Below are 26,081 nucleotides of genomic sequence, written 5' to 3'. Positions count from 1 at the left end.
AAGTCTTGTCCTCTTGATGTCCAGATGTGAATTTAACAACTGTTTCACTCTTGAACTATTAGTGCCGTATATGTGTAGGCCTATACATCAAGAGTACTGGAAAGACCGAGTTTCACCTTTGAATATATTGCCTTGTTTCACTCCTCTACACAATAGTAATATGCGTTACAAGAGCGGTATGTTGAAGTTTTCATGTTCGAGGAAAAGATTGAAAAAGCGAAACGTAGTTGAGAATTGAAAGAAAACATACCGCTCGTGTATCGTACATTATTTTGTGCGAAGATCGTTTATTACATACCTGAAAGAGGAATTTCTAATTACTTGCAATGAAATCTCCATCTTGGCTTCTGTTCAATGACGGCAAATTTGCAAAACAAAAATATCTATCTTCAACATTGTTGCTTTAAAATTTTTTCTGTGTTTACTATACTCCAGCAGGCCGTGATATACGTCTGTCTTTTTTTTCCCCCAGTCTATGATGAGTCTGGAATCTTGTAGATTTTTCCACGGCTTCCTTAATGTTACTTGCATCACGAATGCAGTAACTTTAGTGGAGTTGTAGAGTTTACTTAATTTTTGCAAATATTAAAAAAAAATAATTAACAGTGCAATTTAGGTGAAATTGCAGTGGTAAGTTTCTAATTTATAATTATTACTATATTGAACGTCTCTAAAAATAATATGTTAAAAGCCTAAAGCAGTAAAATCAATATGTCACTTAAGCGGTAAGAAGAGGGAAATTGTTATGTGTGTTAGGTTGGGAATACTGAATGTGGAATTTTAGACTTTCCGCGGATTGGTTTTGTGCGGAAGCCAAGCAAATACGCACGATCTCGCACAAAACTTATTTCAGCACTAAATAACTTCCAGTTCTGTTTTTAAATTTAGCTGATGATGTGCAGAAGTTGCTCAGAACCCTTTCATCTCCCTCTATATAATTTTCTCATCAAGTGACGCCATACAAATGACCATTGTGCAACTTTGCTTTTAGTGCTGTTCAACATGCTTGGAATTAGCTAATATTTTGCTTAAATTTAATAACGTCAGCACGTGTTCCAAGGCTGATGACAGAAATGTTGTAGGTTGCACGTGACACTTTACACTGTAAATTTGTGGAGATCACTTTTCTAGAGACCTTCGATGCAAAGAAATGCATGATCATTATTAGAAGTAGACCTTGGACATCTTCATTCTGTTACCTACTAAACAAGAAGCACAATGCATATTTCACTGCAGGCTGTTTGTCGAAATGATTACAGACTTTTAATGTAGTTAATACTTAGAATACAACTTTTGTTTTGTCTGTTTTTTAATCCCGCGTTATAACAAATGATTTGATGACTAGGTCACGTATAGCTTGTCCCTCGTTACGTATGAAACATTATTTGACGCTGTGCACACGTATTAAGCAACTTTGCTGTAGCCAGACTACAGTGTGTCTCACAAAGAAAGTCAATTGAGAAAAAATGTTTTATTCGTTTAAAATGCGAATGTTTTAATAGATTAGTTTAACGACACCTTATCAACTACTCCATTATCTAACCACCATGTATAAGAAAGAAAGGTGGATCTAAAATCTACCAAATATGTACTTAAAGCGAGGCTAGGTTAGCCTGGCCTTGAAACGAGCGGGCCCGGGTTCAAATCCTGGTTGGGACAAGTTACCTAGTTGAGGTTTTTCCGGGGTTTTCCCTCAACCCATTAAGAGCAAATGCTGTATAACGTTTGGTGCTGAACTCTGGACTCATTTCGCCGGCATTATCACCTTCATCTCACTCAGACGCTAGATAACTAAAGCAGTTGATAAAATGTCGTAAAATAACAAAAAAAGAGCAAGGCTTATGAATTCTGAGTTATTTTAGGGACAGAATTTTAACCGTTCTTTTTACTTTTTTACAGCGAACTGAGTAATGATTTCGAACAAGTCACTTTTCTCCAAAACGTTGCCTCCCCTAACATTTGCAGCTCTAGAATTTAGCCTACATAGTCTGTTGGTAAATCTGCCTTTGAATATGGCAAACTTACAAAATAGGAAATATAAACATACGAGGGAGAGTCAAAAAGTAACCTTAATAATTGTTTTATTAATTTATTGAATATGTACAATAAGACTACAAACACTTCATCACTTTTCAATATAGTCCCCACTACGTTCAATGCAAGTGTTCCTGTTATACTATGTTGAAAAGTGATGAAGTGTTTGTAGTCTTATTGTACATATTCAATTAATAAAACAATTATGACTCTCCCTTGTATATGGAATTGGTAACAGCGAGATGAGTTCCAGAATTCGTAATGAAATTACCTGATATTCGCCTCGGAAACCCATCTATATTTATGATTAAATTAAGGAATATAAATAAATTATTATAGACAAATCGGGTTTAATGGATGGATTTGTTTGTGAAACTGCCCCCTAACATTAATGTGTTACAAACAAGTAATATATATATATATATATATATATATATATATATATATATATATATATATATTTATCGGATCAGATTTCTGCATATTTAAAGCACAAAACTAAAATTCTTTAAATCATTTATTATCATGATACACTGCTCTATTAAATTGACTGAGCATATTGGGAATTAAATCAATGGCTTTCCCAAAACACGTTCCGTAATGTTTTATATGAAACAATTTTTATCTCGAAAAGAAAGCAAAAACGAACAAAATTGTATTAAACTTTTTGGTTTGAAATATCTCAAAGAGTAACCCTCTGAAATTAATGACATCTTAGGTGCATCCTATATAGTGCCATCTGTAGTTAGCCATATAGGTTTAGGGTTTCGATGAGTCTCATTAGATCGACCTTCCACCCCCCCTCCCGAAAGCGTACCATCTGTATGTCAGTTCACAATAAATACATCTCACGCCTCATTGTTTTAGTGAATACTGTTTAATTAATGATTATAAATATTATGTTAATGGCGGCGGTGGAATGATGAAGGGAAACGGGAAATCCCGAGAAAAACACCCTCAGGAGCCTTGGCTTTATCCACCATAAATAGGACTCCGCCATCCGAACCCGGGTCCGCAGTCATCTTAAGCCGGTACTCTGCCGACCGAGCTCTCAAAGCAGCTCCACCCACTGTAAATTTATTGAAGGCAGCATATCAGGAAGTAACCAGGAGTTGTCTTCACCTTGGAATTTAATGTAGAATATATCATAGAATTAATTTGTAATTCATAATGACATTCGAACTTATAAAGGCGTTGAATATTTGTGCATTCCCCTGGAATTCGGTTAGTTTGTTCATCGGTAAACCAGTTGATGGATGCAATACTGAGTCGAAGTGCGAAGTTTCTCGTAGAAGAAAGTTGAGAACAGAAATAGTTTTCAGCTATAAAAATTGTCTACAAGCTAAAAGCTGTAACCCCGATGTTGATGCTGATAGTAAATACTACTAATCCGTTTTATGTTAATATAGAAATTAATAACATGAAACTGCAATTTGCAAGAGTAATGGTAGTGCTCTGAAAAGGAAAGTAATAAGTTGTGTTGCTCGTTTCTCTCTTGGCCTTCAGTTGTCTTGAAAGTCTCAAATATCGTACTTGAAACTATAAATATTGTCAATTGCAAATAAAAGTGCCTAACAAGATCCTCGTACTGTAATTTTATGGCAGTCCTTAATAGCATCCTTTTATATGTAGCTGGTTGCTTATGACTTGCAGGCACGAATTACAAATTAATTTCTGAGTCAATGTGTGAGCGGGTACAGAACTGGTCTGACAACAAATTTAATTTGCATAATCTGCGAGAACTGAATGAAGAAATTAAGTGTAGACGAAAAGAAACCAACATTGTTTTGTTAATGCTACTACTATTTTAACGCTACAGAAAACGGTTGGACAAAGACATTGTTAAATAGTAAATATGTATGTATGTATGTATGTATGTATGTATGTATGTATGTATGTACGTAGGTACGTATGTAATACTTGTGCTCTTTGAAGCCTCTGTAGCTTCTTGTGATGAAAATTTACATTCATTCTTTCGTTGTTTTCTGCTCAAGGGCAGGTCTTTCACTACAAACCCAGCATTCTCCAATCTTTTTCCATCTTTTCTGTCTTTCTCTTAGTCTCGGCATACGATCCACATATCTTAATGTTATAATAATAATAATAATAATAATAATAATAATAATAATAATAATAATTTATTTTGGCTGGCAGAGTTAAGGCCGTAAGGCCTTCTCTTCCACTCAACCAGCAAAAAGTATACATACATATGTATCAACTTACAAAGAATTCAACAATTTGATTTAGATATGAGCTACATGTATACAAGAGTTATTTACGAATTAAACAACAAAATACTATGAACTATTAATTAAACACTGAAATACAAACTATGTAGCAGAATTAAGCTAAAATACATAGAATGTTAATATATTTCAAATAATGTTAGATAATAGAAAGAGATTATTATGAGACAATTTTGAAAATACAGCACTATCAGGATGCATGTCTAAAGGAAGGAGTAACAATGTAGACAGTGATAGTTTAAGTCAGTATGATTGGAGTGAAATGCTAAGATGATTATCTTTTAAGCTGTTTTTTAAATGTTGTCTATCATCTGATATCTTATTCTGCCCCGAACTTTTCTTCTGTTCACCATTCCTTCCAGTGCATCTTTCAGTAGACAATTCCTTCTTATTCATTGTCCCAGCCAATTTCTTATTCTCTTCCTGATGAATTTCAGCATTATTCTTTCTTCACCCATTTTTCTCTATGTACATATTTCAAATGTTACTAGTCGTTTCTTTTCACTTTGTCGTAATGTCCATGTTTCTGTCCCCGTACAGTGCCACACTTCACTAGTCTCTGCATTAGTCCTTTCTCCTTCAGAGATCCGCAGAAGATGCTCATCTTCTTATGAAAAGCTTCCTTTGCCATTTCTATCCTTTTAAACTTCCTGGCAACCATTGTTATTAGAAGAGAAAAATTCGCTCCGGCGCCGGAGATCGAACCCTAGTCTTTAGTTCTACGTACCAAGCGCTCTAACAACTGAGCTACGCCGGAGTTCAATCCACAGCAAACAGCATTGACAGACAAATTCTGTAGGACCAAAAATTAATCTTTACGTAGATTCCTGGCAGCAGCTCATGTTACTGCTTACATTACACCCCAAGTATTTGAAGCTGTCCACTTGTTCCACTGCCTCCTTTCGAATTCGCACGTTTACCTTCTTTATTTTTCTTCCGATAAACATGTTCTTTGTCTTGTTTGCGTTTATCTTCATCCCATACTGCTCACAGCTGAATTAATAAACGTTAGTTCCTTTTTCGTTAACAGCTGCCAGTGTTCAAAATTTAAAATTTAGCGATGAATATAGACTAATAATACACAGTGAAAATTGTTTAGATCCCAAAAGTTGTAAATGTCCATCATTGAAAGAAGCGACGTATGTCAAATATCTGGGTATCATTATTGATCAGAATTTAAAATGGCCTCATCACATTACTTATCTTTGTAAGAGGCTTCGTAAAACAATTTATAAATTCGTTAATCTTCCATGCTACTTACCCATTAAGAGTTCTACGAAATGTTTATTTGACCATTATTCAGTCTATCATTCAATATGGTATAATTGTTTGGGGTGGAAGTACAAAAATTAATCTTAGTCCGTTAAATTTACTACAAAAACGAATAATTAAAATTTGTTTGAAGAAACGTTTCGATTATCGAACTAAATTAATTTATTCTGAATTTAATGTATTTAATATTGAACAAATTTATAAGTATACGCTGTTAAAATTTTATCATAAAAATCGTAATAAGTTTGTATTACAGACACATAATTATGACACAAGACGAAATATTAATTCAACATTAGTAGAACCTAAATGTCTCACATCTGCTGGTCTAAAGCATAGCATTAATTTTGGCCCTCGGTTGTACAATGCTTTAACTAAATTACATCCAGAACTTCTAACATGTAACCCACTAACATATAACAAGAAAATTAGAAACGTGTTAATATCTTCAATTTGATTAAATAAATTTATAGCCTATGTGTATGAATTAATCTACCTATATTATATTTGTATTCTATAATTTTGAAATATATATATTCCTACTTTTCACGTACGATATTATTCTTCTCTAGTGTTAATGTTATATTATATAATTCCATTGCCGCTGTAATTTAAATTTTAGTTCCTATTTTATTTTACTTATGTATTATTATTAGTTTTTTATTTTCTATATTTCTCTTATATTAATATTGTATTATATAATTTCTGTAACTGTAATTTTAATTTTATTTCCTATTTTATTTTATATTCTCTTATAGGCCTATTAATATTATATCTGAACTGCGACCGAACACGAGCGCTGCTCATTCGGTCTCATATTTTGTTAATACTACTGTATCTCCTTTTTTATATTGATTGCATTATTTTATTTCTATTTCTCTTGTTTGTAATTATATTCTTTATTCTGTATATTTAAATTTAAATAAATAAATAAATAATGTAATAATTTGGCTCTGGAAAATTGAAATAAAAAGTCTGGATTACAGCAGTGAATTAAGCTATATCTTTGTGGTTTTCCGCATATCCAGAAGCACGTTGAAACACTTTACATTTATAGATGATATATTAAGTGTCCCATTGCTGGCCATTTGGCCAGTTGACCTAACCAGGTAGCTGTACCCAAAGTCCACGTGTTCAAGCCATGTGGTGTATGTGCGCTAGGACAATGACTCTTCTGCATAACATTAAAGTGGACATGAGAGAGTATTGCACAACTAGGTCACTACTTCTCTTACTTATATGACAGAATTGGAGTTGCGCCCACGAGCAGAACAGGTTGGGTGTGGCAAACTGATTGGGAATGATTGCAGCCAACGAGTGTTCCACAAGTCAGTGGCCTTTGTATTCAGAATTATTTCCGCAGCTTCTGCTCTTTGTTAGCGCAATTAAGAGCATATTGAGAGAGGGCATTTAATGAAATAGTCTGCATAGATAGACATATTGTGATGTACTATATATTGATCTGCAAACATTTATTGAATTCAGTCTGTTTTCTGCCGCTGCTCTTATATAAGCTCGCCGTAGATCTTGTCGTGAAACGGCTTAAAAAAAATCAAACATTGCATGTCGCCTTCATTAGAGTAATTAATATTACATTGCCAAGTACTTTGGTCTTCCTAGTAGTTTTTTTTTTATTTTGAAGTAAAACTAACACGCATATCATGTCATTTCTAGCAACTCATATCGGTAAGTACAGGGTAGATAATATTAATTCTGCTTTTTCTCGAATACTACCGCTTTAAACTTTGTAATTTAATATAATATACCATAAGATTTTTCATTAGTAACGCATAATTGTAATCATTGTCCTATTTAGGGGAGAGGGCTTCCGGACTTAGCCCCGTCCCCCGAAATTAGGGACTGTAAGCCCCTTTTTTCTGATACAACAAATTGCACAAAATTATTGCATAGCCCCTCACGAAACGAACTCGTAAACACGACACTGATTGAAATTAACATCAAATGAAGGGATTTTGGACAAAAACACTCAGACACGTTAAACCCTTTATTTAGGAAGGAATATTTTTATCGAAATAAAATATTTTTGCCACTGTTTTTGTGCTAGTTATGACTTCATCGGGAATAATTTTAACTAACACTGTAATATTTTTATTTATTTATTTATTTATTTATTTATTTATTTATTTATTTATTTATTTATTTATTTATTTCGCTATGCAATACTTCATTTTTTATACAGAAGCACTATGGTTATGGTTACTACGGTAACAATTTAATTGTTGTCAACATACAGCAAGAATAATGAGATATGTTTAACATAAAGCGAGAAAATTAAAATATGTTCTTACAGTTGACCGAAAAATACGTGGCTGATTTGGATGAGCTTCTTCTGTCACCAAATCCTATCATCAGTAATTTAATTCTTTACCTTTCTGTTAATATTTGTATGTCAATTTTATCAATGAAACTCTTTCATAACTCAAAGACTAACAAAATGTATCAACAATTAAAAAATGTTAACCTTAGTAATCAGAATCATAATACTTCTGCATAAAACAAATGAAGTATTGCATAGCGATACAAAAAAAGCCCTTTAAGATGATATTATTTTTATTTATTTACTAGAGCTTCCTCAAATTAGAGGCTGCCATTAGACAAAGCATACAAAACAATACAAGAACAAATAGATGATTAAAGATAACAGAGTAAGGAAAAAAGTAAACAAGTACACAAACAAACAAACAAACAATGGCAGTATGTTACAAGTAAAGAAGCGATGAAAGCTAATAAGAGAAAGAAAAATGATAATGGTGCGTCAGTTTTTTCAGTACACTGAATTAGAATCCATATAGATGGTTCCATAAAAGTTTGACTGACTCTCTAATTATGAGGAGGGTCAGTTCATTCAGAAACAATTTGCGCAGTCGTAGGATCTTACAGAATTGAGAAGACTGTAGGTGCCATTTAAAATGTCCTCGATAATGTCATAACTCGCATAACGATAGTCAAATAATATTTTCTTTTCCATAAAAATATTAACTTTGTAAATATACAGGGTGTTTCAAAAATACGGGGCATAATTTCAGGTATGTATTTCCCACATGTAGACAATCAAAATAGTTCATTACAACATGTGTCCGGAAATGCTTTATTTCCGAGTTATGGCCTTCACAACATTGAAATTCACCGGAACGTTTTTCTTTCCGCAGGTCGTTGCCGTCAAAGGAGACATTAAGAGGGCACTCTGACAGTTCATTCCGAGGCGAAGGTTACATTCAGTGTTGTGTAGGCGTTAGACTGTGCGACATGTATTCAAATCAAGAGCTGACAGAGATACACTTCATGTACGGTAAGGCGGACGGCAATGCTGCGCTGGCTCGTCGTTTGTACCAGGAGAGCCCATTTAAAATCATTGGTTTATTCGTCTCCGGTGCCTCATTTGGAATCCCTTCGGAATCGAATTGTGGCATGTTCTGAGGACATACGCAATACTCCTGGAGTTTGGGATCGTGTTCGCAGGTCAATGAGACATCGATGTGAGGTCCGTATTCAAGCAGGAGGTGGACATTTTGAACATCTTCTGTAATGACAACGACCTGCGGAAAGAAAAACGTTAAGGTGAATTTCAATGTTGTGAAGGCCATAACTCGGAAATGAAGCATTTCCAGACACATGTTGTAATGAACTATTTTGATTGTCTACATGTGGGAAATACATACCTGAAATTATGCCCCGTGTTTTTGGAACACCCTGTAGAGTTTGTCGTGTCGTGTATCTGCAAATGATGTGCTTTGTACCGTTATTTGAAAACACATATTTAAATGAATGTAAGTCGTACTTGAATAGAAAACAATCAGGTCTAAAGAAGAAATCTGAATGGCAGAGGTATCGAGGAAATATCGTAATAAATTTAACAAATTGAGGGGCTTGTATTTTAAGGAAGTTAATTCTCTTTGTTTCAGAAAATCTTGCCCCGGCAGAGTTGAAGAAGCTGCGCAATAAACAGCGTAAGGCCCGCCGGAAGGCCGAACTGGAGCGTCAGCAGGCGGCCCAGGCTCAGGAAAAGCGAGAACAGCACAACAAATCAAGGCAGCAGGGTGACGCTGAGCCTGACGCCCCTCAGCAGGATGAACTCGTGCCCGAGAAACTTGCCAGGGTGTGTACCTAATCTTCATATGCTCGTATGCTGTTAAGTTGTGCTCTCAAACTTCACTCTTTAGTTTTTAGCAGTGGCGTAGCGTCAGTGTAAGCTAAAAAGCTCAGCTTCCCCAGTTAATAATTTCATAATAAACCTGCAGTCTATGGACAAAATTATTTATTAATTTTAATAGAATTGATATTTACGCGTTAAATATTGTGATGCGGCAGCTCAGGATGATTTGTGATGCAGCACACACCAGCTTCCATTCTTCTGTGTAACCCACCCCGCAGATTTTCCATCCCTTTCTAACTTAACTATCCTGGTCGCAAGGCTCGCAAGAAGCTAGCTTTGACATTGAAAATAAGTAGTTTCCGAGTTATCCCTTTTCGTCAGTTGTGTTCAGTTGAAGTGTTAGTGTGCACTGTGGCTGATATAATAAATAATGAGTGAAATAACAGTTCCTGACACCAATTTACTTGAATTTTTTTTAGGACAATTCTATTATCAAGACTGACTTCTATACGAACAAAAGTGTGATCTAAAAAACAAATGACCGACTCCCTTGCTGTCAATGAAGGACACAACCAAAAGACAGATGCATACTTACGTAATGATACTAATACTGTAGCTATTGACCGTTAATATTGTGATCTCTCTAACTATGACAGGGAGTGAGCTAATGTTATACATGAGGAGTCCTATTCATAGACATTCCGCTAGCCCGCGCTACGAACGTACTAAACTAGCCCCGGCTATCGACTGATTACTTGTACAGGATTCATATCATATTATATCGCTAACACTGGTTTATGAACACGAAAAACATTAGTTCGCTGATCATTCACCGGAAGTCCACGCTAAGAATATCTATGAATATGGCCCATAGTGTCTATTTGTTAGAGATATGTGTAAACCGTGAAATCATATTTTACTACGTACCATTTGAGGTCATGCCTTATTGGTGTTACTTACGAGGTTCCAACCAATCTTCGACTGCTGACTTGTTATTGACTACTATTTATTTTAAGACTATATTTTTATAATACGTTTTCTCATATTGCATGAAAGACAACTTGAATTAGCTTCCCCTGCTCAAAATCTCATGCTACGCCACTGGTTTTTAGGATGTTCTAAGTAGCTTTGTGATCATCTTTTGGGCCTTTAGGGTTTACAGTACACATCCATGTCGCGTCTTTCTTATATCATACAGATCAGTACCAATTTTATTCTGGAACGCAAGAAAAAATGAAAAATTAAAAAGATACGTACTATTTCATACGTTTCATGCTTTTCGCAAAATATAGTTCCTTGTCATCTTACTCGTACAAATGCTATTATTGTTTACAGTATATTTTCTTGAACTATTATTCGAAACACACACATAAAAGATATATATATATATATATATATATATATATATATATATATATATATATATATATATATCTCGACGGTTCAGAATGACAAGGTTCTATTTAGTGTTTAGTAAATTTTTCAGGAGAGCATTTTAAAAGTTTGGTTGTTAATAAAATCAATGCAGATGAGAACCTTTTCAAACTAACTTTATCACGAAAAATTATTGAGATATCAACATATGAGCCATTCAGAGCAAAAGTAGTGTAAGTCAAAATTGGGTAATGAGGTTTAAAGTAAAAATTCTGTAAAATACAGTGCAAAGTAGCAATTAATATGTCCTTCGTGCTATTCGCTGACTACTAATAGTTTAAATAAATTGAATATTAATTGCTACTTTGCACTGTATTTTACAGAATTTTCACTTTAACCCTCATTCCTAATTTTTGACTTACACCACTCTTGCTCTGAACGGCTCATATAATTTATATGGTAGATAGCTATGAAGTAGCAGAATTAAAGAATTAAATGCAACAAAAATCTCAGTTTTGCTAACAATGTCAGATAGAACCTCGTCATTCTGAGCCCGCGATATCTATTATTTAATATGGACCCAAATAAAATGAACTTCAGTTTTCTGGATTGCGCATGATGCCATTGGTTAACCGACATGGAAGTAATATGTTAATGACAAGAGATGCTAATCCTATAACATTAGGTTTACTTAGCAACTCCTCACTAAGGGCAGTGCAACTATACCTCTGATAGCCTGAGAACTTCTAGGACTCTGACAAAATTCGAAACAAATGTAGAAATAGTTATGCATAAATTATTTCTTCGGAACATAATAGTTAGGACACAGCTCATTCCATGTATCTCTTAATCGTATGCAAGGTACAGAATTTAAGACAGTCTCGTTGGAATTGATTTCAAATCATAGCCATTTTGTGTTTGTGTAATTTCAAACCAAGAATTGAAGGGTTCAGAACCATAGTGGGGCCAAGCGCCATTTACTAAAACCGTAGAAAACAAGGGTTAAAATGAAGTAATCACTTTGGGTGCTATTTATAGACATTTCGCTAGCCCGCGCTACGAGCGTGCTAAACTAGCCCCGGCTATCGACTGATTTCTTGTACAGGATTCACATCATATCATATTGTTAACACTGGTTTATGAATACGAAAAACGTTAGTTCGCTGATCATCCACCGGTAGCCAGCGCTAAGAATGTCTATGAATATGGCTCTTTATGTTTTATTAATGATAATAGAAAGATTTTAAAAGTTAAAATAAACTTTTTTTTTTCGTTTGCAGAAATGCGTGATGTTAATATAAAATTACCTCAAGAACTTAATTTTAGATTAACTTGTAAATTTAATTCACCGATATCATAATTTTCTAGACAAGTATGTATACTCGTATTTCATAAAAGATCATAAGTTGGGGGGGGGGGGGGTGTTGATGATGATGATGATGACGATGACGATGACGATGACGACGACGACGACGACAACCACCTCCACCATCACTTAGAAGAGTGAAGACTAGTTCACTCTAGTGGCGATTATTGAACATCTGACGTTAGTCTGCACTCTGGTGTGAAAGTTAGGAATTACAACGCAATAGAATCTTCATACTGTAATTTATCCATTCATCAAGCGTCTTGGCCAATATGATGCAAACACAGAACACCAAAATCTTTTTTAAGTGAATAACATGCACTTTTCCACAACCTCAGACTTCCTAACATCTACATGAATGTCTCCGTGCCCAATTGTTTTGACAGCTGGACGTGAACAATACTTGTGCATTATTATTTGAATTTACACTAAATATGAAAAGACAGAAAACATATTTGCTTTGGTACTTTATCAATAAATTGCTGAACGTGAAAAAAAAAAAAACTGTAATAACTTGAATTTTTCATTACATTTGGGCAACATTTTTTATAAAGATATAATTTATTTCGTCATTGTTGTCATCCTTATGTGTAAGTTAATAAGCATATTTATAACTACCGTTTATAAAACATTAATGTAGGATTATTATTGTGTGATTATTTTATACAGTTTAAATACTAATTACGAGTATGCTTTAAAATCATTTCAGTACTAGCAACGCAAAAAATTGATCATGCTAACTTTTTTTTTTCACGACACTAGAGCCAGAAATGCGTGATGTTAATATAAAATTACCTCAAGAACTTCATTTTAGATTAACTTGTAAATTTAATTCACCGATATCATAATTTTCTAGACAAGTATGTATACTCGTATTTCATATATACATGATGCATGATTAGGATTGCCCATTTAATTGTCGAAATTTCTTATGTTTTTAGGTGGAAGATCCATTGGAACAAGCCATCCGATTTCTTCAACCACTGCAAACTTTGGCCGCGAAGAGAATAGAGACTCACCTTATGGCCTTTGAAATTTATTCTAGGAAAAGTAAGATATTGATAAATATATTTGAAGATACGATAACATGTGATTAGAAACTCCTCTTTTTTTTTCTTTTCTTTTCTTTTTTTCGTGAACTTCGCATTTCCTTCTCAGATAAGCAAATAGGAGTACATTTTTAATTGAACATAGATTGTTTTGTTTTATTAGCTTTTCTATATTATTATCACAGTCTAGTATACACAGTCACGAAGCTCAATACGTAATAAATATGCATCCATGGATAGTTGCTAACGACTAGGATCGTTACTGTCGTCTCATTACAGACAATGCGAAATAGTACCGGCACAGTCTATTGTTCCTAGCACCCTCACAACTCAAGCTTCGTGATTGTATATACTAGACTGTGTTATTATGTGATTCCAACGACTAGATCGTCATTGAACATTCACCACAAAATATAGCTGTTTCTGATCATGTTATCAGTACAGAGTAATAGCCACCCTCATAGCGTGTTTGCCTGCTAATACAGAGTCGATCTTGGGCGTGGGTTCGGTTCAGCTTGAACTGATTACTTGGTTGGGTTTTTCCCATTGTAAGACAAATGTCAGGTAATCACATGGCTAATCCTCGGCCTCATCTTACACGAAATACCATTTCGATCACCACTTCTGTCAGCGGCAAATAATTTAGTAGTTGATACAGCGTCGTTAAATAATTTTAAAAGTATAGAGTAAGGATATTTAGTAATAGTGCAGGTATATGGTCATATTCAGTCCAGGATTGAACCACATCCTCAATGAGTTAATGTTTTAAAGGACAAATTTGTTGTTAGGTCATCACATATTCCCCATCCTCCATCATCTGTTCTGTTTTCTAATGGGATTTTCTTTTTATTGCAACAGAGAAGCCCCTACTTATGCTGCAATCAATCAAGAGAGCACATCGTTTAGACCCAAACAACCCAAAGCTTCACCCTTGTCTCATTCTGTGCCATGGCTATTTGGCTCGATGGCAAGGGAATTTGGAGACACCAGTGGCCACTGTTCTCAAGCAGGAGATGGAACCAATCTTCAGAGGAAGAGATGCACACCAAATGAATGCAGAGTTCCTAGCAGCAAATTCGAAATCTCTTGAGGCTCTATTTGAAAGTAAGTGTAACTGCATTTTAATAACCTTGCAAGAATTATAAGAGTAGTTGAGTCATTTTACTCATCACAATGACGACACAAATCTAATTCTATAACATGTTGTTAATGTGCAATTTAATATTTAGAATAGGCTATCCTTAGTTTGAAGAACTTTTAGACGAAATAAAAATATAAGATTGCCATGCAAGTGTTGTACAGTTTGCAGGAAATAAACATATACGAGGGTCGTTCCGAAAGTAATACTTTCTATTTTTTTGTGTTGACCTGTAATGTCTGAGTCAGATGTTAGTGGCGTTGTAGTAAAGGTTGAACTTTCACGCTAATGTCTTGTTAGTTTGGTTGTCATACGACAGATAGTGGCAGCAGGGCAGTCTACCAAAATTGCATCTGACATAGAGGTGCGTAAGAAACAGAGAATTCCTCACTGCTGAACAAATTGCACCCATTGACATCCATCGATGTTTACTGAAGGTGTACGGAGACCGTACAGTAGATGCAAGCACAGTAAGGCTGTGAGTAGTGTATTTCAACAGTGGCGAAAATGACAGTCTTCTGGGATAGACGGGATGTGATTCTTTTGGATGCCCTGGAGCCTGGAAAAACTGTCAATTCTGGCTAAGCTGAAATTTCCAGAGTCAGGCCAGAGAAAAAAACTTTTGCTTGCAACATGATATGGCCAGGCTTCACACCAGCTTCGCGAACACTGAACACATTGCAAAATTTGGATGGACTGTCCTGTCACATCCACTGCATAGTCTGGACTTAATACCTTCAGACTTCCATCTCTTTGAGCCTATGAAAGATGGCAGCAACATTTTCCAGACAAGAATGCTGTCATCACAACTGTAACAAAGTGGCTTGCCTCTCCTGGTTCAGATTTTTACGAGTGTGGCATGCAGATTCTTGTTCATCATTGGCAAAAATGCATAACAAATGGTGATGACTATATGAAAAAATAACTGTATGTACACCAGGGACAGAGCATCTAGAGGCTTGGAGACCGTTACTTTTAAGCGGTCCGATCACCCCCTCCTCCCGCACTAGCAGGTACGGTATCATTCATCTGCAAAACATTTTCTGAACAGAAGTTACTGTATTGTGAGAGCACAACTGGATCAGTGAAAGTAAGTGGTCAGTGTTTTCAGTTAGTAGTGCAACAAACAATTCTGCAGTGTGCGGACTCTTCCACAGTGACGTCACTGAAGCCTCTAATTGTTCTGTCTCCAGTATAGCTAAACCTTGCTCTATTTAATTGTATCTATTGTAGTTTCCATGGAAACAAATAGGAGGCATTACTTGTGGAATGACCCTCGTGTATTGAAAACATCTGTTGCTTCTTAAAGAATTTGTAATAGATAAATAAGGTCTGATATCTAAAATCTAAATGAATAAATAAACACAGAAAAACATTTGTAAAAATTTTATAGACTACAGTTACACCTCCCTGCTAACCTGTCTGCACATCCAAAGGGAAAATACACCTCACAGGTTATTATTATCGTCGTCATCTTCCTAACAAGTATTAGGCCAAGTGGCCTGTTATGGTCTCAAACTAGAATTTTCAGCCCATCTCTTCTTCGGAAGATCTAGAGATCTTTTGCCATGCGGATGGTAATGTAACAGTGCTTTTGGAATTCTGCATCAATCCATTCGTTCGAGATGACCCTTCCACTGAAGTTGATATTTGCTGATGAACTGCATAATGAGTTCTATTTGAAGTTCTTGCATTATGTCCTCATAGGTTATTATTATTATTACTTACTTACTTTTAAGGAACCCGGAGGTTCATTGCCGCCCTCACATAAGCCCGCCATTGGTCCCTATCCTGCGCAAGATTACTCCATTCTCTATCATTATATCCCACTTCCCTCAAATCCATTATAATATTATCTTCCCATCTAGTCTCAGCCTCCCTAAAGGTCTTTTTCCCTCTGGCCTCCCAACTAACACACTATATGCATTTCTGCGTGCTACATGCCCAGCCCATCTCAAACGTCTGGATTTAATGTTCCTACTTATGTCAGGTGAAGAATGCGTGCAGTTCTGTGTTGTGTAACTTTCTCCATTCTCCTGTAACTTCATCCCTCTTAGCCCCAAATATTTTCCTAAGCACCTTATTCTCAAACACCCTTAACCTATGTTCCTCTCTCAGAATGAGAGTCCAAGTTTCACAACCATAAAGAACAACCGGTAATATAACTGTTTTATAAATTCTAACTTTCAGATTTTTTGACAGCAGACTGGATGATAGAAGCTTCTCAACCGAATAATAACAGGCATTTCCCATATTTATTCTGTGTTTAATTTCCTCCCGAGTAGATTTTTTGACAGCAGACTGGATGATAGAAGCTTCTCAACCAAATAATAACAGGCATTTCCCATATTTATTCTGTGTTTAATTTCCTCCCGAGTAGATTTTTTGACAGCAGACTGGATGATAGAAGCTTCTCAACTGAACAATAACAGGCATTTCCCATATTTATACTGTGTTTAATTTCCTCCCGAGTAGATTTTTTGACAGCAGACTGGATGATAGAAGCTTCTCAACCGAACAATAACAGGCATTTCCCATATTTATTCTGTGTTTAATTTCCTCCCGAGTAGATTTTTTGACAGCAGACTGGATGATAGAAGCTTCTCAACCGAATAATAACAGGCATTTTCCATATTTATTCTGTGTTTAATTTCCTCCCGAGTAGATTTTTTGACAGCAGACTGGATGATAAAAGCTTCTCAACCGAATAATAACAGGCATTTTCCATATTTATTCTGTGTTTAATTTCCTCCCGAGTAGATTTTTTGACAGCAGACTGGATGATAGAAGCTTCTCAACCGAATAATAACAGGCATTTTCCATATTTATTCTGTGTTTAATTTCCTCCCGAGTAGATTTTTTGACAGCAGACTGGATGATAAAAGCTTCTCAACCGAATAATAACAGGCATTTCCCATATTTATTCTGTGTTTAATTTCCTCCCGAGTAGATTTTTTGACAGCAGACTGGATGATAAAAGCTTCTCAACCGAATAATAACAGGCATTTTCCATATTTATTCTGTGTTTAATTTCCTCCCGAGTAGATTTTTTTGACAGCAGACTGGATGATAAAAGCTTCTCAACCGAATAATAACAGGCATTTCCCATATTTATTCTGTGTTTAATTTCCTCCCGAGTAGATTTTTTGACAGCAGACTGGATGATAGAAGCTTCTCAACCGAATAATAACAGGCATTTTCCATATTTATTCTGTGTTTAATTTCCTCCCGAGTAGATTTTTTGACAGCACACTGGATGATAAAAGCTTCTCAACCGAATAATAACAGGCATTTCCCATATTTATTCTGTGTTTAATTTCCTCCCGAGTAGATTTTTTGACAGCAGACTGGATGATAAAAGCTTCTCAACCGAATAATAACAGGCATTTCCCATATTTATTCTGTGTTTAATTTCCTCCCGAGTAGATTTTTTGACAGCAGACTGGATGATAAAAGCTTCTCAACCGAATAATAACAGGCATTTCCCATATTTATTCTGTGTTTAATTTCCTCCCGAGTAGATTTTTTGACAGCAGACTGGATGATAGAAGCTTCTCAAGCGAATAATAACAGGCATTTCCCATATTTATTCTGTGTTTAATTTCCTCCCGAGTAGATTTTTTGACAGCAGACTGGATGATAAAAGCTTCTCAAGCGAATAATAACAGGCATTTCCCATATTTATTCTGTGTTTAATTTCCTCCCGAGTGTCATTTATATTTTACATTCCTAAATTACAGTAGCCCTACTGTACAAGGTGTATGTTAGAGTTCTAGGTTGTAGAGAATAATTACAATAACTTAAATGACAGTTTAAGGAATATTTATTAATTCGAAATGCTATTTAATTGAAATGTTACAGATTGCTTTCTTAAAAAACTAATGATGAAAAAATTATTTCAGGTGCTCGAATGATGTATCATCTTGATCCATCTAAGCAGGAGACTGCTATCAAACTGGCTACTACTTTGGACAAAGATATTGAAGGAGTCAATTTACAGGTAAAAGTGAATTCATAGAATGGCATGCCAGTCCAATGTTTTCTTCCTTGCATGCGTATTACTACTTACATAATCTGTTTTCGATCATCACATGCAGGAGGAGAAAGTTATATATTGTGTTCGATTTTTTATGTAGGCCTATAATGGTTAAAATGGAACATTTCAGTTTCAGTTCGACAGGTTTAGTTAAAATTAAGTAGATTGATGAGTATATCTGTTTAGAAATATTTCGACTAATTATTGGGAGACTCACTTGTGGCCGAATGGTAAGTCTCTCTACCTTCCACCGTGGCGACCTGGGTTTGGTTCCTCTGTAGGTCATGAAGGAATTTGTGGTGGACAAAGCTAGTGTGAGGGGTTTTTCTCTGGATTCTCCTGTTTCCCCCTCGCCATTATGTCATCATTTCGCCAATACTCCACCATGACCTTCACTCTGCGAGTTCCTGAGCCAGACCTCCAGAACAAGTTGTTGTTGTTGTTTTCTAATGCCAGGCGTTTGACAATAAAGTCATTTGACCTCTTGCACTCCAATACTTTTCAGAGATATTATCATGGTCAGCCACTGAAGCACAGATTTTGAGGTGTTCCGAATCCATTTCTTGGTTTGAGTTGCACAATGGGCAGTTAGGGGACTGATCTATTCCAATTCTGTGCAGGTGTTTAGCCAAACAATCATGGCCTGTTGCCAATCTAAATGCAGCTACAGACGATTTTCGTGGTAAATCGGGAATTAACTGTGAATTTTGATGCAGAGAGTTCCATTTTTTCCCTTGGGATTGTGTTATCAAATTTTGTTTGTTGAAGTCTAAGTATGTAGATTTAATAACAAGTAAAAAGTGGCTGAATGTTGTACCCATTTGTGTTTTAATAAAGACTTATTCCAAACTGGGACAATCATTCCTGAAATACCTCACTTGGTGTTCATTTTTAAGTAATCATCAGATGTAATATATATATATATATATATATATATATATATATATATATATATATATATATATAAATTATCATTGAAGACATAAGTTACACCAGTATTTTTGTTCAAATGGCTTGTAGTCGTGTAAAGTGAGAGTAATGTAGTTCCTGATACACACAGCAGATCTCTCTGCACATGTGTACCACGCCACTGAAGATGTCCACCGGAGTAGTGGATGAAACGTTTGGTTGTATTACTGACAGACCATGGCCCTCTAGCCTGGAAAATACGCATCCTATCAACGCTGGCCATGAAAGTCTACATTGTAATATATATTATTTTAATGTACTGAAGTACATATGATATTTCCATGCAGATATTCTGCGTCATCATACGATGAAAGAGTAATGGAACGGAGAAAAATTCTCTCCGGCGCCGGGATTTGAACCCGGGTTTTCAGCCCTACGTGCTGATGCTTTTATCCACTAAGCCACACCGGATACCCACCCCGGCGTCGGACAGAATCGTCTCAGATTAAGTTCCAACTCTTGGGTTCCCTCTAGTGGCCGGCCTCTGCACTACGTCATAGATGTCTATGAACGTAGGACCGAAGTCCACACATGTGCTGAGGTGCACTCGTCATGAGTGACTAGTTGGCCGGGATCCGACGGAATGAGCGCCGCCTTAAATCACGACGCTGGAGTGGGTATCCGATGTGGCTTAGTGGATAAAGCATCAGCACATAGAGCTGAAAACCCAGGTTCAAATCCCGACGCCGGAGAGAATTTTTCTCCATTCCATTACTCTTTCATCGTCTACATTGTAAGATTAATGTAGAACTGTTAAACTTTGGTGTCTGAAACGGTATATAGCATATTATACATGAAGCACTTTATGGAAATTTTATGAAGTCAAATTAAGAAAGTGAGGGACAAATAAAGGTTATTGATCATCATTATCATAGACATAGTGGATTGGACTCTTCAATCTCTTCATCTCCATATTCAAAATTGCTCCTGCCAACATTTTCGTGAGCCATTGGCGTGGCTCAGCTGGTTAAGGCCTGCCGATCTGAAGTTGCGCTCGGGCGCGGGTTCGATCCCCGCTTGGTCTGATTGCCTGGTTGGGTTTTTTCCGTGGTTTTTGCCAACCGTAAGGTGAATGTCAGGTAATCTATGACGAATCCTTGGGCTCATCTCGCCAAACACCATTTCACTATCACCAATCTCATCGACGCTAAATAACCTCGTAGTTGATACAGCGTTGTTAAATAACCAACTAAAAAAAAAAACATTTTCGTGCTCTACCATATTTCTCTTGTAAGCTTTAAGTGGAATATGACTTTCTTGCATTATTCCATAATACATGTTATTATTGTTTGTTTTTACATAAAGGAAAACTTTCTGCCAAGAATTTTAGAACTTTCGTTTAATCAGACATTGACATACTCTCAAATTCTTGCAATTTCCTTAAATCCAGCCAGATAAAATGTTCCAAAAACATGTTATCTACCAAATTCAGTATATTGGTATCTCTTAGTTATAACCTGCCCTATGAGACTAATATCACGAGGTAATCAACACTGAGTTATAACTACGGAAATATCGGTGTATCCATAGGGAAGCATGCAACTCTTATTTAATACACTATTTGTACATATATAACGAAATTTGTAATATATTCTTCAGTTTATGACTGTTGATGCTGTCATGCAATTCACAATGTTGCATGGATTGAGAAGTATTTTTATTTCAGCTCTTTTCCGTCTGCCCCTCTTTGCTTCTTTGGATAATATCAGCGTCTTTCTTTTTGTTGTCTGCTATTAATCATACATTGCACACGACCATTTCTTCTGCTTGCTATTCTATATTTCTTGTAATCTATTATTATTATTATTATTATTATTATTATTATATCATTTTTAGTAGCATCAGACTAATTGTACAAGTTGAAGAAAGTACATACACAATAATATAGTTTATGCTCGACCATGCCGAAATGTAGTAATTATACACCTGGTAGTAGCCCTTTAATGCACCTCATTAAATTACACCTATTCACTATAATTCAGTTGTTCAGCCAATGAGAAATCCATTGTACTGATTGTACCATTATAAAACCGCAAGTATCGATTATTCTCGAAAGACAATTAGCGAAAAGTCATAGAGGCTGGAAATCCAATAAGTTACTGTCGCAGAAGGTTATGTTCTGTTACTGTAATAATTAGTGTTAATTTTAAATAATATTCAAATAAATTCAATTCTAAATCAATTTCCAGGTTATATCAAGCCTAATCTTCATGTTATTCTCTAGATTATATCAAGGTCAATGACATTCGTGTTTCGGAAAAAATCAATACTTTCGCGTCTGCGCACATCTCACAATTTACGAGCTATGCACAAGGTCACTTCCGCTCTTCAGTCACATAAGAATAAAATGAATACTTCTGAATAATTTCAAATTAGAAATATGGTCGAGCATAAAAAGTCGTATGAAACTTGACTATAATGGTAACTATAATTGCGCTCGTTTCATAAACATACTCGCGACTTAATTACTACCATTATAGGCTTGTTGCATAATGTACTATTGCTTATGTTCATTACAAACTCATCATACATAATAATGATACATAATTGATGGACTGTTACTGTTTCCATTTTTCAGAACTGCACTAAAGTTCTTCAGGCTCTCAGGAATGAAGACTTTGGCTCATGTCCATTGCAAGTGGCAGACTATGAGGCACGTTGTCACGTCCAGTTCCCATATGCTCAAGTCTTCCGCCCACCCTCTACCACGTGCCAGTCGTCTCCAAACGTCGAATCTAATCATATTTCTGATGGAAAGGAGAACTGCATCAGCAACTGATGTTGGCCTTCCCCAGCTAGGTGGCCCTCCTCACATCATCACTGTTTTGCCGGCATGCACACTTCGGGCTGGCACATTGATCTGTAGCAAGTGACGAGAACACTCGCAAGGGGATGCGCAAGCAGTGTGAAGTTACGTGCATGTTGACTAATTTGCTACAAGCCTAATAATAAAATGAAGAACTCGATTATAGGAATGAATTGGTTAATGTTATTTTACGAGTATTCTTAACAAAATCGCATTGAAATTCTGAAGGAATCTTAAAAGTGAATATTCCGAGAAATTTAAGTTAAACAGACTTTACAGATGAATCTGGCAATGGGGCCAGGTATTACTAAGCGATGAAGTTCTCGAGTTTACCAGACATAAGAAGTCTACTAAAAATGAAGTTATATATAAATATCCCTATGATATATTATGCAAATTTAATAAGATTCCCTTAGTAATTTCTACGTTGAGGTAGGTGTTAAAGAATGCTCTTTGTAGTAGCAAGATGTACCACGGGAACTTGAACACATGTCACAGTGCAGTGGCACAAAGGACAACTTTAGTCTTGAAAAATCAAAGAAAGAATTGTAAGTATAGAATCACAGTCGAAATGCTGTTGCTTCTCCTGAGCAATTTGTTGCCTGAGCTGTACAAAGTGTATCATAATAGATGCAAGTTAATCATTGAAAGCAGCAGACTCCATACTAGTGTTGTGGAACAAGTGGAAGTACCTACAGCAAGGACAGTGGACCTAGAAGCTGATAAAATTAGAGCAGTGGATGACTACCAAGTGCATCTCCTAGGTGATCTTAACTCAGGTCGTTGGTTGTCTTGATAATTTCACTGTTGTCGTTGACGGCAGGACAAGTATGGCTATCACGAACAATCTTCTCACTGTTCAGAGACTGTGAGTGCTTATCTGTCCGTGTGCTCCTAACTTGTCGATGTGTAAACAAGTGATACTGATCAGGTCGCAGCAAAGAAACTGGAGGAAATTGTTACCGAGCTCTATCTTGTGGTGATTCTGCAAAGCCAGCCATTTTCTGTTGCCATATGTGTGCTCTGCTTGAGAGCATGATATTTTTCACATATTCCTTAACTTGCTAAGAAAACGAATTTTCGACTCTATTGTTTCTAGAACAATTTATCTGTGAAAAAAAATGTCTTTGGTGAAAATGATCAGTAGAGTTTCTGTATCAGAAATATCTATTGAAATGTAAGTGAACTTTTTGAAATGCTGTTTATTTTTCTATAAGCTGTCCTGCTATTTACACCAGTTGGCTTGAAACTCTTTCCATAAGGTAGAGTTCCGTGCGTCTCACTTGTATCAAAGAGGGGAGCGATGGAGATAGCAGCACCTCGTCCATTTGAATCATAATTCAACTCTCTTTGCTTTTCTATTCATTGTTAAGGCAACATTTAGAGGAAGGGAAAACAAAGTATAACGTAATTGTACCCCAAAGCTTTTTAACAAAAGAGTAACTGTAGCAACACCTAGGACATAATTGATAAATTATATCAGAGAGAGCCTTTCCGTACTTGAAAGGTGATCGGCTCCCATACATTTCAGAGAATCTCTCGGAAGCTCACTTTCTTGCCATTGTGAAGCAAGATGGCATTTCGTGGATGAAGGTGCGTGAAGAGTCAATTTAAAAAAAAAATGGTGCGAAATCTATGAAAAACTACATCTCTTTCTCTCTCATACACAGTCACGTAGATAATCCTATGCCATTTCCAAGTGTTGCGATTCCATAGATTTCCTTGCATCATGGAAAAAAAATTGAAATTGTGATTCCCTAATGTGAAGTCCTTCTCAGTCGAGGGATGTTTAATTTTGCTGTAGAGAATTATTAGAAATGGTAGGCAACGCAATGTTTGAATTTTTTCTAACATTATTATTTATTTGAAATGAATGAAGTGCATAATAGAAAATTGATTGTAATTAGTAATTCAATAGATGAATGAATGTCAGAGGATACGGAACTGATTCCACAAAGGAAATTTACTGGAGACTGAGGTCCATCTTGTATCTCTTTTGCTCCGTGTTTTTTAATGACTGTACATTGTATTTTATTTCCTACTACTAAATAAACATGTGTTTCAGGAAATGGAGGTAAGCAAAGGAAGGTAGTGTGTATTTAATATCAAGATCAAATAACAATGAAAATATTAAAGCATTTTGAAATTTAAAACTAATGGTGGAAAACATACAAATTGATACCAAACTTTGAAAATACAGTCCATTAAAATCCTCCACACATCACTTGTGTATTTACTCCTCATTAGCATAATAATGACTAAAGAAAATGAGATCCAGTATGTCATGGTGCATTGCAAGATTGCTGACATACTACACTTTAATGAAGAAGATTGAAGAAGTGTGAGGGCATTATTTTTACTTCTTAAGTTTCATGCTTACTGCTTTTGAGTTGTTGCAATGTTGCACAAGAATGAGTTGATGATAGAAAATGCAAAAATAAGTATGACTATAGTCCCGATGCTGTTATTTCCGGCGTGACTCCGCCTCTTTGCTTACGTCGTAGAAAGTGAAGGCTCTATAAAGTCTAGGTAGGTAGTATCATTAGCCATTTTTGTTCTTACGTTCCCGAGCTACCATGCTAGGTAGGTAGTATCATTAGCCATTTTTGTTCTTACGTTCCCGAGCTACCATGCGAGGGATCTATTTGCCACACTGTTAAACATTATCATGTCGTAGCTCCTATGATAATAAATCAAACGCAATGTAATTCAGCAAATAATTGAGCGGCAAATAACGTCCTCGTGTGCTTTCTGCGAACGCCAACAAAAGACCTAAAATGGTGGGCGATTATATTAAGTATTTATCGAGCCTTAAGAAATGAATCAGCGAATCACAAGACGCACATGTTTAAATGTAGCTGACCTGCAACGCGATTGGCTGCCGGAAATTAGAGCGACGGGACTATAGTTCATTCATTTATAGAGTTCTGCCCAAGGACAGCTCTTTCATTGCAAACCCAGTATTCTCCAATCCTTCCTATTTTCGCCTTCCTCTTACAAGCAAATATTCTCATGGGGGCAGATAAAAAATTTATTTTTTTTCTTCCTCCATGTTAATAAAGTCAAAAACAATTGCCTATACAAATTTTTACTACTCGAGGGCAACTACAAGGCTGTCCAGAAAGTAAGCTTCCCTGGAGTCCTTTATGGAAAGATTTATTGGAACAGATTCAACAATTGTTGAGCCATTTTCAACATATTCCCCACCAGAATTGAGACATTTTTCATACTATGGTATCAACTTTTGTATCCCTGTGTCATAGAGGTCTGCCACCTGGAATGGGAACCAGTGTGTGACAGCCATCTCCAACTCTCTGTTGATACAATGGTATGACAAATGTCTCAATTGCAGTGGGCAATATTTTTTTTTTTTTCGTCGTTGGTAACTCTATAGCATCTATTAGATGCTTTATGGTTGTGCTAACAGATGGAGTTACTTGTGAACAATGTGCCGCTGAAACTTGTGTTCAGGTTACTGCCCAGCGACAGTCCTGACGTATTTTTATATTGTGATGATTGGTTAATTTATAAGTGGGCAATATGTTGAAAAATAGTTCAACAATTGCTTTGTCTGTTCCATTAAATCTTTCCAAAATATTGTGTTTTCTTTCTGTAAACGCCTCCAGGGAACTTACTTTCGGGACGGCCATTGTAATCGCGCTCGAGTGGTCAAAATT

General features: G+C 35.9%; 1 protein-coding gene across 2 annotated transcripts in view; it reads left to right on the top strand.

Moving 5' to 3' along the window:
• Positions 1-24,628, top strand: part of Naa15-16 (N-alpha-acetyltransferase 15/16) — a 288,951-nt gene extending 264,323 nt beyond the window's left edge. For both annotated transcript variants that reach the window (XM_069823091.1, XM_069823090.1), the window contains exons 12-16: positions 9,476-9,669; positions 13,348-13,456; positions 14,314-14,559; positions 18,496-18,593; positions 22,177-24,628. In XM_069823091.1, the coding sequence (XP_069679192.1) occupies positions 9,476-9,669; positions 13,348-13,456; positions 14,314-14,559; positions 18,496-18,593; positions 22,177-22,377 (848 nt within the window). In that variant the 3' untranslated portion in view covers positions 22,378-24,628. The remainder of the gene's footprint in view (positions 1-9,475; positions 9,670-13,347; positions 13,457-14,313; positions 14,560-18,495; positions 18,594-22,176) is intronic.
• The last annotated feature ends 1,453 nt before the right edge of the window (positions 24,629-26,081 follow it).

The sequence above is a fragment of the Periplaneta americana genome, chromosome 4, assembly GCF_040183065.1.
Source record: "Periplaneta americana isolate PAMFEO1 chromosome 4, P.americana_PAMFEO1_priV1, whole genome shotgun sequence".
Lineage (NCBI taxonomy): Eukaryota > Metazoa > Arthropoda > Insecta > Blattodea > Blattidae > Periplaneta > Periplaneta americana.
The sequence above is the reverse complement of the archived record's forward strand: the minus strand, read 5'-3'. Positions and strand labels throughout refer to the sequence as shown.